The following is a 10,704-nucleotide window of genomic DNA, read 5'->3' on the forward strand; positions in this document are numbered from 1 at the left end:
TACCATTACCCCATTGCTACCATTACCCATCTTTCCACCTTTCCCTACATCTCTCTTCACCATTAGAATAAAACACAGCACTTCTTTATGGCAACTGTCAACAAAGACTGAATAAAAGAAAACACACAGGGAACAAGTAAAAAAGGCAGAGGCCCTGAAGCTTGTAGGCCTAACTGCCCAAGCTCCTATGAGTACATGGTGGCACGCTCAGAATGACTACTTGAACAAGTAGAGACCTAAGAAATGGGGACACTGCCAATTACTTTCCTTCTAAAACTGTTACAGAAATGACTCATTTCCTCATCTCCAAATTCATAATTACTGTAAGAAAAAAACAGCAACTCAAGTGACTTTTAGGGACTGTGTGGACATCTCCTGCTGACAGAGAAGACTGGGAACTATCACATGATTACACAAACAAGAGAGACACTGTCCATTCCATCTGAGCATCTGTGAGAGGCAGTCTGGTAAACTGCAGGGAGAAAGTTGAACCTTTCTGGCTGCATGTGGATAGTACAGGCCCAACAGGAAGATACCAGAGTGAGGAAGGTTTCCTCCAGCTGTTACTAGAAATGTTTTCTCAACCACCACACTGTGCTGCTAGAGTCTGTGATACCAGCTGAAATACAGGGGGAATTGCCAGGCCAGAAAGGCAGGTGCAAAGCAGGGTAGCTGTTGAACCCGGGTAAGTCCGAGGGCTCTGACTCTGTAGCGAACCACCACTTTTCCCTGCAACAGTTGGTAGCAAAGTGAGTCAACCGTCTCATTATTCACACGCTTATCCTCCAGCTACTTATCCAGTTAAGAAGACTCTGTGATGTAACAACCACAACCAACCAGATATGATAAAGAGGATAAACTGAGTGTGTGGGGGAGCGTGCTTGGGCAGCAGACCCAAGACAGAGAGAAATCAATCATTCTGATTATGGTAATTGCAGACTCTACTAAACTGCAATTGGAAGTCTCCACCTTTCACTGCCTCTTTCACCATCAAGACCATAAAAGTTGTGCAACTTAAAATTCAGCTAAAGACCAAAGAAGTTACAGACTGCTGAGGTGAAACAAAACTCCAGGGCAACAGCTGTCCATGAATGCCCATCTGAGGGGCAACACTGTGCAAACAGGAGGAGCCCTGCAACTGAGGGTTAGCAAGTCATTTCTGGGTAGCTAGATGCTCTCTGATAAACATCTAAAAGGGGGCGGGAAGGGAACTGGAGAAATGGCTCAGCCATTAAGAGCACTTGGTGTTCTTACAAAGGACCTGAGTCAGTTCCCATCACCCACACTGGGCACCTCAAACCCACATGCAACTCCAGTTCCAGAGGAATTGATGCCCCCCCATCCACAGCAGGCACATAGCACTCATGTGCACATATCCCCCCCTATATATATATATATATAATTAAAAATAAAAGTTTTTAAAATAATAAATGTGAGCAGACCCCTGACTGTTGCTACATGGAGCTCTGGTTCTGTTTTTCTCTAGCATCTACTTAAACTGGGGCAATCACTAGGGCAGTCCACAGAAAAGTAGGGGGCTTTTCTAGACACCAGGAGTGTGGTGATGAGCAAAACAGATTTAAAAAAGTGGTCCGGGTGTGGTGGCATACGCCTTTAATCCCAGCACTTGGGAGGCAGAGGCAGGCGGATCTCTGTGAGTTCAAGGCCAGCCTGGTCTACATAGCGAGTTCCAGGCCAGCTCATCTGGGGCTACAGGGATACCCTGTCTCAAAATGACAAAAAAAAAAAAAAAAAGTAAAACTTGGGACTGGGAGATATGGCTCAGTGGTTAAGAGCACTGGCTGCTCTTGCAGAAGACCCAGGCTCAATACCCAGTACCCACATGGTGGTTAACAACCATCCATAACTCCAGTTCCAGGGGATCTGATGTCCTCTCTGACCTCTGTGGGCACTGCAGACACTGGCACACTTACGCACATGCAAGCAATACACTCATACACACAAAATAAAATATTTTTTTTTTAAAAGTAAGACTCACGTGGGGTGTGGTGGCTCACGCCTTTAATTCCAGCACTCAGGAGGCAGAGGCAGGCGGATCTCTGTGAGTTCAAGGCCAGTCTGGTCTATATAGCGAGTTCCAGGGCAGCTGGGGCTACAGGGAGACCCTGTAAAAAAAAAAAAAAAAAAAAAAAAAAAAGTAAGACTCACGTAGGGAGAATACAGGTCGCCGGTCTCTGTGATTTCACCCGCCATCTCCAAGGAGTGAGGAAGTGCAAGCGGGAGAGTCTTCTGGGTAAGGCCGGCAGCTGCTGCAGCTCCTTAAGATAAAATAGACTTCACCTTTCTGATGGACAGAGATGGCAATGAGGGAGAACTACAATCTGCCCAGCTCACCTCCAGTCCTTTTATCACTGACACTTTGGCCTCAGTATTAGGCACAGGACTCAGCCTTGGCGGGAAGGAGCTCCCTGGACAGAGTTTTCTAACTTTACTCTTGGAAGGGGGGGGGGTGTCCGAAGCCATTAGTGGCTCACTTACCCCAGTGCTTATGTCCATTTGATTCCAGGATCTGAGCTCACTACCACACAGCTCAGCCCACGAAACCCTCTGTCTCTCCACCTAGGGCAAGGAGCTAGGGTTTTCCCAGGTCATCCTCCTTCCTAACTCCTTGTCCCAAAGCCTCTTTGGGGGGGCCTTCACTCCCTGCCCGTGCCTTAGGGGTCCCCACGCTTAAGCCTCCCGTCTCTAGAGTCCTGCTCTGAGCCTCTCCCTCTCCTTTCCTCCTGGAGAAACCCCCAAATCTCACCCCTCTCTGCCCCCATCCTGCCTTCCCGCCTGCCCGGACACCTACAGCACGGCCAGCTCCCAGCGGCTGCGGTCAGCACTTTCAGCTCCGATGCAGCAGCAGGACGCCAGTCGTCCTGCACCAGGGCCCACAGCGCGCATGCGCCAGCATCCCAGCCTCGCTTCTCAGCAAGCGCCTCGGGCGGGGAACAGAGCACTGATTGGACGCCTTGCGGGGGCGGGGCCCAGATTGAGCCAGGAGGCTGCCGTCGGCGAGGCGGAAGTGGGAGGTGCGCAGTATGCGCCTGCGCATGCGCGAGCCGTGGCTTTCTGGGAGAGACGCGTCGCGCGTGTGGTTGGGGACGAATTCCTCGGTGGGGGCTGGGTGTGAGCTTGACGGATTCCAGACCCCGGCGGTTAGAGGGTCAAGGAAGGGGGCCTGTAGTGCCACGCGAGGACTTCGAGTGGGTTTGGGGGCGGGGAAGAGGGAGGGCCGGAGCCGGTGCCGTGGACCCTGGAGCGAAGGGTTGGAAACAGGTTTAAGGCGGGGCCGAAGGTTCCTTCGGGCCTGCAGACTCTGGGCTGGGGCAAGAGATACAGGCGCTGTCTGTGAATCTTGGTTATTGGGTGCTTGGGTTTGATGGATGGAAGTTCTAGGGGAACGGCAGTCCAAGCTTGGTCTTTGAAATGAGAGCCAAGAATTAATTCATATTTTAAAAAGATACTTTGTTTATTTTATGCGTCTGAGTGTATTGTCTGCATGTATGTAAGTGCACCTGTGAATGCAATGCCCACGGAAGGCAGAAGAGGGCGTAGGATCCCTTGGAACTAGAGTTATGGACCTTTGTTGCTCTGTGGGTTCAGGGAACTGAACCTGGGTTCTCTTGCAGGAGTAGCCAGTGCTCTTAACTGCTGTTATCTCTGAGGCCCTCTTGTTTATTTTTTTATTTAAAAAAATGTTTTTTTTTTTTGGTCCTTTTGAGACAGGGTCTCCCTGTAGCCCCATTTGGCCTGTCACACGTTCTGTAGACCTGGCTGGTCTCCATCTCACAGAAATCTACGTTCCTGTGCCTCCCAAGTGCTGAGACTAAAGGCATGCAGTACCATGCCCGACTGTTTATTCTTTTTTTTTTTTCGGTCTTTTTGAGGCAGGGTCTCCTTATAGTCGTAGCTGGTCTGGAACTCACTATGTAGACCAGGCTGGCCTTGAACTCACAGAGACCCATCTGCCTCTGCCTCTGAGTGTTGGGGTTAAAGGTGTTCACCACCTCGCACCCGGTTTAATTATTCATAACCACCTTGGTTCTCTTTTGCAAGAGGCATAGTGACCATAGTGTTTGGAAAGAAGGATAGGAAACGCTTCTGTCAACTTAACCCCATCTTAGCAAGAGAGCCCGTGTTCCCACCTTAAGTGGAAAGAAACTCAGGATTCTGAAGTCTGCATTCTTACTTGTAGGCTGCAGCTATGAGGCTGAATCAGAACACTGTGCTGCTGGGAAAGAAGGTGGCCCTGGTACCCTACACCGCCATGCACGTGCCTAGGTAACTTCACCTCACCTGGGAAGCTGCTGTAGCTGCATGCAGGGTTGTCCTGTAGAGTTGTCAGCTTTTCATGGCACAGTGAAGAAGGTTTCCTTAGTCCTAATCTCAGAGCATGTTTCTCCTGGGAAGAAACATTACTTGTAAAAAATAATTACAGCTGGGCATGATGGGGCATGCCTTAATCCCAGCAGAGGCAGGCAGACCTCTGTAAGTTCAAGGCAAGTCTGGTCTACATAGAGAGTTCCAGGCCAGCCAGTGCTACATAGACCCTGCCTCAATAATAATAATAGCCAGGCATGGTGGTACACGCCTTTAGTCCCAGCACTCAGGAAGCAGAGGCAGGCGATCTCTGAGTTCAAGGCCAGCCTGGTCTACATAGTGAGTTCCAGGCCAGCTGGGGCTACAGGGAGGCCATGTCTCAAAAAGACAAAATAATAATAATGATGATAGCAAAAAAATGAACCTGCAAGAAGTTGCTTATTCCCCAATTTTTCCTTTTCATCTTTCATCTTCCTTTTAAAAGGCTTTTCAGTTAGGAATTGTATCAGCTAAATGTGTAGTAAAGAAAAAAGAAATGTCTCCTTCCCTAGATGTCAGCTGCTGACATTCCTTTGGTATCAATGAATATGCTCAGTTCTTGGAGACTTAACATTTGCTTGGCCCAAACAGTCAGTGATGGGCTATTTTGATGTATACTGCTTAAAAGACTAGGGGTGAGTCCCTGGGACTCTTGTGGAGTCAGTTGACAAATGTCTGGTAGTTTGAGAAAGTGGTGGTATGAGGGGGTGTCCTCTAATCCTGTTTGGGATGGGGGGAGAGTCCCTGACACCCTGCCTTTGTGGAGGTCTGTCTAATCCTCCTTGCTGAGGTTGGCTTGGCATATACTCTTCCCTCTCGAATTTGAGGAATGCTTGGTTTTATACTGCTACTCCACACTGAGCCAGGATGGAAAACTGGGCACATAGAATTGTCCCTTCCTGCTGGTCTCTTGAGGGGATAGGTTAGCCTGCCTTTTCTTCCAAGTGATTATAACCCCTCTTTGAATCTTCTGTTAGCCCTGTGAGGCCCTCTTTCCTACCAGCCACTTCTTCAACTCAAAGTACAAATCCATACTTTTTGTTGTGTTTTGGGGGAAGGGGAGTTACTGATCATGTATTTAAGAGTATCTACAGTGTGTCTTGACTCTGAGATAAAAGATGATTAGTCAAATCCCCTGTCTTCATGGCACTACCCTGGGTAGGCAGATTATAAACAGATAAACAGAAAGACAATGTCAGATTCTTATTTTAGTTTTTGGGTTTTTTTTTGTGTGTGTGTCTGAGACAGGGTCTCCTTGTAGCCCCAGCTGTCCTGGAACTCACTATGTAGACCAGGCTGGCCTTGAACTCGCAAAGATCTGCCTGTCTCTGCCTCTCAAGTGCTGGAATTAAAGGTGTGCGCCACCGCACCTGGCATAGTTTTTTTAATGTTTGATACTTTGTAGCCATTTGGAATTGTGATGTTGAGAGGCTGGCTCTGAATTCTCTATGTAGGTAAAGCTTGAACATATGATCTTTTTTCTTTCCCTATAGCCCCAGCTGGCCTGGAACTGTTATGTAGACCAGGCTAGCCTGGATCTCACAAGATCCGCCAGTCTCTGCTTCCTGAGTGCTGGGATTAAAGGTGTGCACCACCATGCCTAGCTGTTTGTTTTTGAGAAAGGGTCTTGTGTAGCCCTGGTTAGCTTTGGACTTGCTAGGTAGCAGAGGCTAGCCTTGAACTCAAGATCCTCTGACCTCTACTTCCCAGGTACTGGCCTCTACTTCCCAGGCCTGTTCTACTAGCTAAATCTATGCTTTTTAATCTGTCCCACAAATCTAAGACCACCTCTTTGTCCCTGCAGGTACCACGAGTGGATGAAGTCAGAGGAACTGCAGCGTTTGACATCCTCTGAGCCGCTGACCCTTGAGCAGGAGTATGCGATGCAGTATAGCTGGCAGGAGGATGCAGACAGTGAGGAGCTGAGCCCCTGGGCCAGGGAGGGCCGACTCCAGAGGCAGCCCAGTTCTCCTCCCAGTCTCACTGCCTCCCCAGCTGTAGCCCATCTGGGGCCACTAAAATGTCATCAGAAGTTTGAAAGTTGCCAGAAACCCTTATGCTCTTAGGCCTTTTGAAGTTGTCTCTGTGCCTGACCTACCTTTCCTCTTCCCTGAGCAGTCAACAGGCTTGGAGGGATTAAGTAAAGCACTTAGGTCCTGCCCTTGCCATAGCCTAGAATGGATACTGTCCTTTGGGTCACCTGCTCTTTTGAGTACAGATGCCACTTGTAGAATAATGTTTTCTCTTTTAGATCAAAGGTAGACGTGGACCTTTGTAATAAGCTAAAGGAAGTTGAGTGGGAATACAGACCTTACCTCTCTTCCTAGGAATGCAGGTGATAACCTTGTTACCTCCTCCCTCAGAATGCACCTTCATTGTGCTGGATGCAAAGAAATGGCAGGCCCAGCCCCACCCCACCGAGGAGAGCTGCATGGTGGGAGATGTGAACCTCTTCCTCATGGATCTAGAAGACCCTGCTTTGGGGGAGATTGAGGTCATGATTGCAGGTTTGTCCCACCAGGCCCAGCCTCCCCTCCCTTGTGTCTGTTGAACCAGAACCTCATCAGAGTGCTTAGCGAGTGCCCAGGGGTATCTCAGCCCTTGTCAGCCTCCATATTGGTGAGCCAGCTCCTAGTTATGGCAGACAACTCATTCCACACCCAGCATGGTGGTTAACTTCTGGATTCATCACTTTCCTCCAGATATCTTAGTATGAATTTAACCTTTGATTTGTATGTATGTGTATAGGCCAGAGGGCCGTCTTGGCTCTTATTCCTTAGATGCCATCAACCCTTTTGTTTGAGGCAGGGTCTCTCACCAACCGTGAGTTTGCCAAGTAGGCTAGGCTGGCTGACCATTGAATCCCAGGGATCTACCTGTCTCCACCTTCCCAGTGCTAGGATTAGAATTGCCATGCTACCACACCTGACTTTTTTACATGGATTTTGAGGGTCAAACTCAGGTCTTTCTTGCAAGCACATCACTACTAAGTTATCTCCCCAACCCTTGACCTGTTCCTTCCTTAGGAGGAGACACTCCAAAATGAAATGATTCTTTTTGGAGTGTCCTGCCTTGCTATTGGTGGAGCCTCTTCAGCTTCTGTGGGCCTTAAGTTCTCCCAAGGACCCCTGGAGAATGGGGTTGTTGGGTTGCAGGCTGGGATCCTTGTGTGTCCTCTTCTGTGTGGCTCTCTTCCTCTTGTGCAGAATACTAACAGTAGAGTTGTGAGAACTGAGTGAGCTTGTGCCTGTCAGGTGTACACTGGAGCCTGGTCCTGGTGCCAGCCACTGTGTGTTCTTTCTCCTAGAGCCCAGCTACAGAGGTCAGGGGTTTGGCACCGAGGCAGCCCTCCTGATGATGTCCTATGGTAAGAAAGACTGAGTCAACCACGTGGGCAGAAGTGGCCAGGCTTCAACTGAACCTCCTTTAGGTTAGAGGGAGAGGGGCAGTTGCCGGGCACCTCTACTGCAAACTGGGACAAGGAGGGGTGGAGGGCTAGGGAGCTTCATCCTGCTGTTTGCCCCTCTCTTTGATACCTATGGAGGAATGACCAAGCTGGGTCTGACCAAGTTTGAGGCTAAAATTGGGCAAGAAAATAAACCAAGCATCCGGATGTTCCAGAAGCTTCACTTTAAGCAGGTAAGGGCCTCAGTGGGCAGGTGTGGGTCTGGGTGGTAAAGCTATTGGTACTAGAACTTGGGGCTGCAGCTTATTGGGCTCTGTTCTCTTGGCTCATGCAGGTGGCTGCCAGCAACGTCTTCCAGGAGGTGACACTCAGGCTGGCAGTGAGTGAGCCAGAGCGACTGTGGCTTTTGGAACAGACTAGCCACATGGAGGAGAAGCCCTATAGAGCTGAGTTGGTGGAGCCTGTGACAGCCACCCAGTATGAGAAGGAGAGTTGGCACCACCCACTCGCAAAGCCAGAGCTTGGCATGGGATCTAAACGTCCGGTGCCTTCAGTCCACTCTACAGCCTCCTGAGCTTGCCTTGGCCTCCCCTGGCTGGCAGTGGCCAAGCAGACTCCTTTCCCCTCACAGCCATAAACTGACTTGGACTCCAATGAATATCAGGAGTTCATCAAAAAGGTCAGGGTGGAGGTGGGAGCTAGAAGCTCAGAGGGTCTGGAGAACAAGTCACAGGCAGGCCTGGGGCCTCCTGGCTGAGTAAAGCACTTGCTTAGCCAGCTTCCCTTGTTTCCTCATTTGGCCTATTTATGGAGAAGAGCTACCAGGTATCTGGAAGGGTGGGATTGGGGAGCTCTGTCCTGTGTTGTCAACAGACCAGACTAACCCAGTGGGCTTGGCCCTTGAAAGGATAGGTGATTGTGGTGAAGGATCCTAGGTCTGCTTTCTGCTCTTTGAAGACTGGCCTGAGGGTAAAGGAATGAATTCTGAATACAGGGGAACACCCCTGTCAAAGGAGCTTGGAGTTCTTCTGATGAGTAAAGCAGAGGCCACTCAGGGTCCCTTCCCTCCAAGAGCACATTGGGCTGCCCTGCAGGCCTTTTCTCCTCCAAGTCAGCTCCTTAGCTTCTGCCTCTGGGGCAGCTGCAACCAGCCTTGCCATGAGAGGGCAGCAGAGGCACAGGTTGGGTGGCCAGGCTGCTGGCAAAGTGCTCTAGGAGCTGTACCAGATCCTCCCACTTGGGGAGACATCCTTTGACTTACAACTGTCCCCCATACCCTGTCATCATCTGAAGTAGGCATCAAGAAAGGCCAGGCATGTTTTCTAAACAGCTCTGGCAAAAGGCTGGAAGGACGTTTGTTAGGCAGGCAGGCCCAGGATAAGGCGACTCATCAAGGTCTCCCAGCTCCTCATTCCTGGCATTTTATTCCTGACTACAGGGGAAAAAGTTACCTAAATTCCTGTATCTGAAGTTTGCTTGTTATGGCCTCCCTTTGGACTTTGCTCCAGCCCTTAGCCAAGAGTTCCAGTCCTTGTCTCCAGCTTAGAGTCTAGAGTCAAAGGTCCCCTAGGGTTTCTCTACTCAGCAGATGAGGTAGGGAGGGGCCCTTCCAAGTCATGCAGATCATTCCTTAGGCCTGCTCCAGCTGTGTGGGAGCCTGCCTGAGGGGTTAAAGGATAGGGGCAAGGGTGGAGGGAGGTAGACTAATCCCAGCTGATGTGATAAGGACTCTGATTTTATTTTTGAGACAGGGTCTCAGTGTAGCCCCAGCTGTTCTGGAGCTATGTAGACCAGGCTGGCCTTGAACTCAGAGATCTGCCTGCCAGAGTGCTGGGAATAAAGGCCTGTTTTCTCTTTTAGGCTGGTGGAATCCAAAAACCTTAGAGCTGAGATGGCCAGATAGTGACTGGCCCTTCCCTCACCCTGGTAGGCCCCATGGGTTCTTTCCCTGATAATGTCTTCTTGTTCTCTTCAGTATAGTAGCCTGGTTGAGTGTTCTCTCTGTAGGACAGGTAAATGGGAAGTAGGCTGGGACCACCCTCCCTTCTCTGAGCAGGTGTCCTTGGGACCTTCTGGCCCTGCAGCCTAGGGGCGGGCACACCTCCAGGAGGGCCTCTGGGGGAGAGGCAGCATATACCCCTTTGCAAAGTCCCTTCCAGCCCACCTTGCCAATGTGTTCCTGGGGTTCAGTGGACAAGTTGGTTTTCTCCCAGTACTGGATTCCTGCCCTCCAATCAGGCCATTGGCAGATAAGGGAGAGTGTCTGGCGCCAGCTCAGGCTGCTCCTGAGAATCCTGCACCCTACACTGGCAGGAAGCACAATGAGACAAGCCAAATCCTCACTTCAGCCCAGCTCCACTGTAGGACTCCCACTTACAGCACTCATGAGACAGGAACCTCACACACCTCGGAGCATGTGGGTCTTAGCTCCCACCTCCCAATCCCTATACACATCCCTGCTACACAGGGCTCGCTCACACTGAGCTAAGCAGATGGTGCTGCAGTGTCTTTGTGGGCTCCTAAGCAGCTACAGACCACCTGTGCTTGGGGCTGCGGGGAGCCCTAGTTGATCCTGTGTTCCCTACCCTCTCAGCCAAAGGCCAGCTACTGGGAACATGGATTCATCATCTCTTACTTTCTGCCTGGAAGGAATGAGGCTGGAGGGCCAAGTTTCAAAGGAAGACACAGAGACTGACGCAGTTTGGAGGAACCAATGAATTTCTGAAGGAGTTTCCTTACAGTGGTGGCGCTTAGCTCAGGACAGGCAGAGGCAGCCAGGCTCTCCCCATACTGCCCAGGTCTCGGTGGGAATAGAAACAAAAATTTAAGGGTCAGGCGACTGCCATGCCCTGGGTACAGCAACCAGAAAAATCACAAGAATCATGGAAACAAGAATCCCTCTAAATTCTGTGGTACTACACTCTTTAAAAAAA

General features: G+C 50.2%; 2 protein-coding genes across 7 annotated transcripts in view; one reads left to right on the top strand and one right to left on the bottom strand.

The window, feature by feature from the left end:
- The window catches only part of Tmem104 (transmembrane protein 104), a 64,292-nt gene extending 61,362 nt beyond the window's left edge, over nucleotides 1-2,930 (bottom strand). The window contains exons 1-2 of one of the 2 annotated variants that reach the window (XM_008831451.3): nucleotides 2,813-2,930; nucleotides 2,170-2,279 (exon numbers count right to left, since the gene is read on the bottom strand). In XM_008831451.3, the coding sequence (XP_008829673.1) occupies nucleotides 2,170-2,214 (45 nt within the window). In that variant the 5' untranslated portion in view covers nucleotides 2,215-2,279; nucleotides 2,813-2,930. Of the gene's footprint in view, nucleotides 1-2,169; nucleotides 2,306-2,812 lie in introns of both variants that reach the window. The other variant, XM_029562716.1, reaches the window with a different exon arrangement.
- Nucleotides 2,931-3,028: 98 nt separating this feature from the next.
- Nat9 (N-acetyltransferase 9 (putative)) lies at nucleotides 3,029-8,552 on the top strand. Of its 5 annotated transcripts, none has more exons than XM_008831456.3 (7): nucleotides 3,029-3,161; nucleotides 4,202-4,287; nucleotides 6,170-6,279; nucleotides 6,729-6,872; nucleotides 7,673-7,732; nucleotides 7,910-8,004; nucleotides 8,106-8,552. In XM_008831456.3, exons 1-7 carry the CDS (start codon nucleotides 3,045-3,047, stop codon nucleotides 8,343-8,345), a joined length of 852 nt encoding a protein of 283 aa, XP_008829678.2. In that variant the 5' UTR covers nucleotides 3,029-3,044; the 3' UTR covers nucleotides 8,346-8,552. The 5 variants fall into 5 exon arrangements, with proteins under 5 accessions (XP_008829678.2, XP_008829679.2, XP_008829677.2 ...); XM_008831457.2 differs by having other exon boundaries at nucleotides 3,029-3,119; XM_008831455.3 differs by having other exon boundaries at nucleotides 3,054-3,209.
- The last annotated feature ends 2,152 nt before the right edge of the window (nucleotides 8,553-10,704 follow it).

This window comes from Nannospalax galili, unplaced genomic scaffold (assembly GCF_000622305.1).
Source record: "Nannospalax galili isolate Female #2095 unplaced genomic scaffold, S.galili_v1.0 scaffold634, whole genome shotgun sequence".
Classification (NCBI taxonomy): domain Eukaryota; kingdom Metazoa; phylum Chordata; class Mammalia; order Rodentia; family Spalacidae; genus Nannospalax; species Nannospalax galili.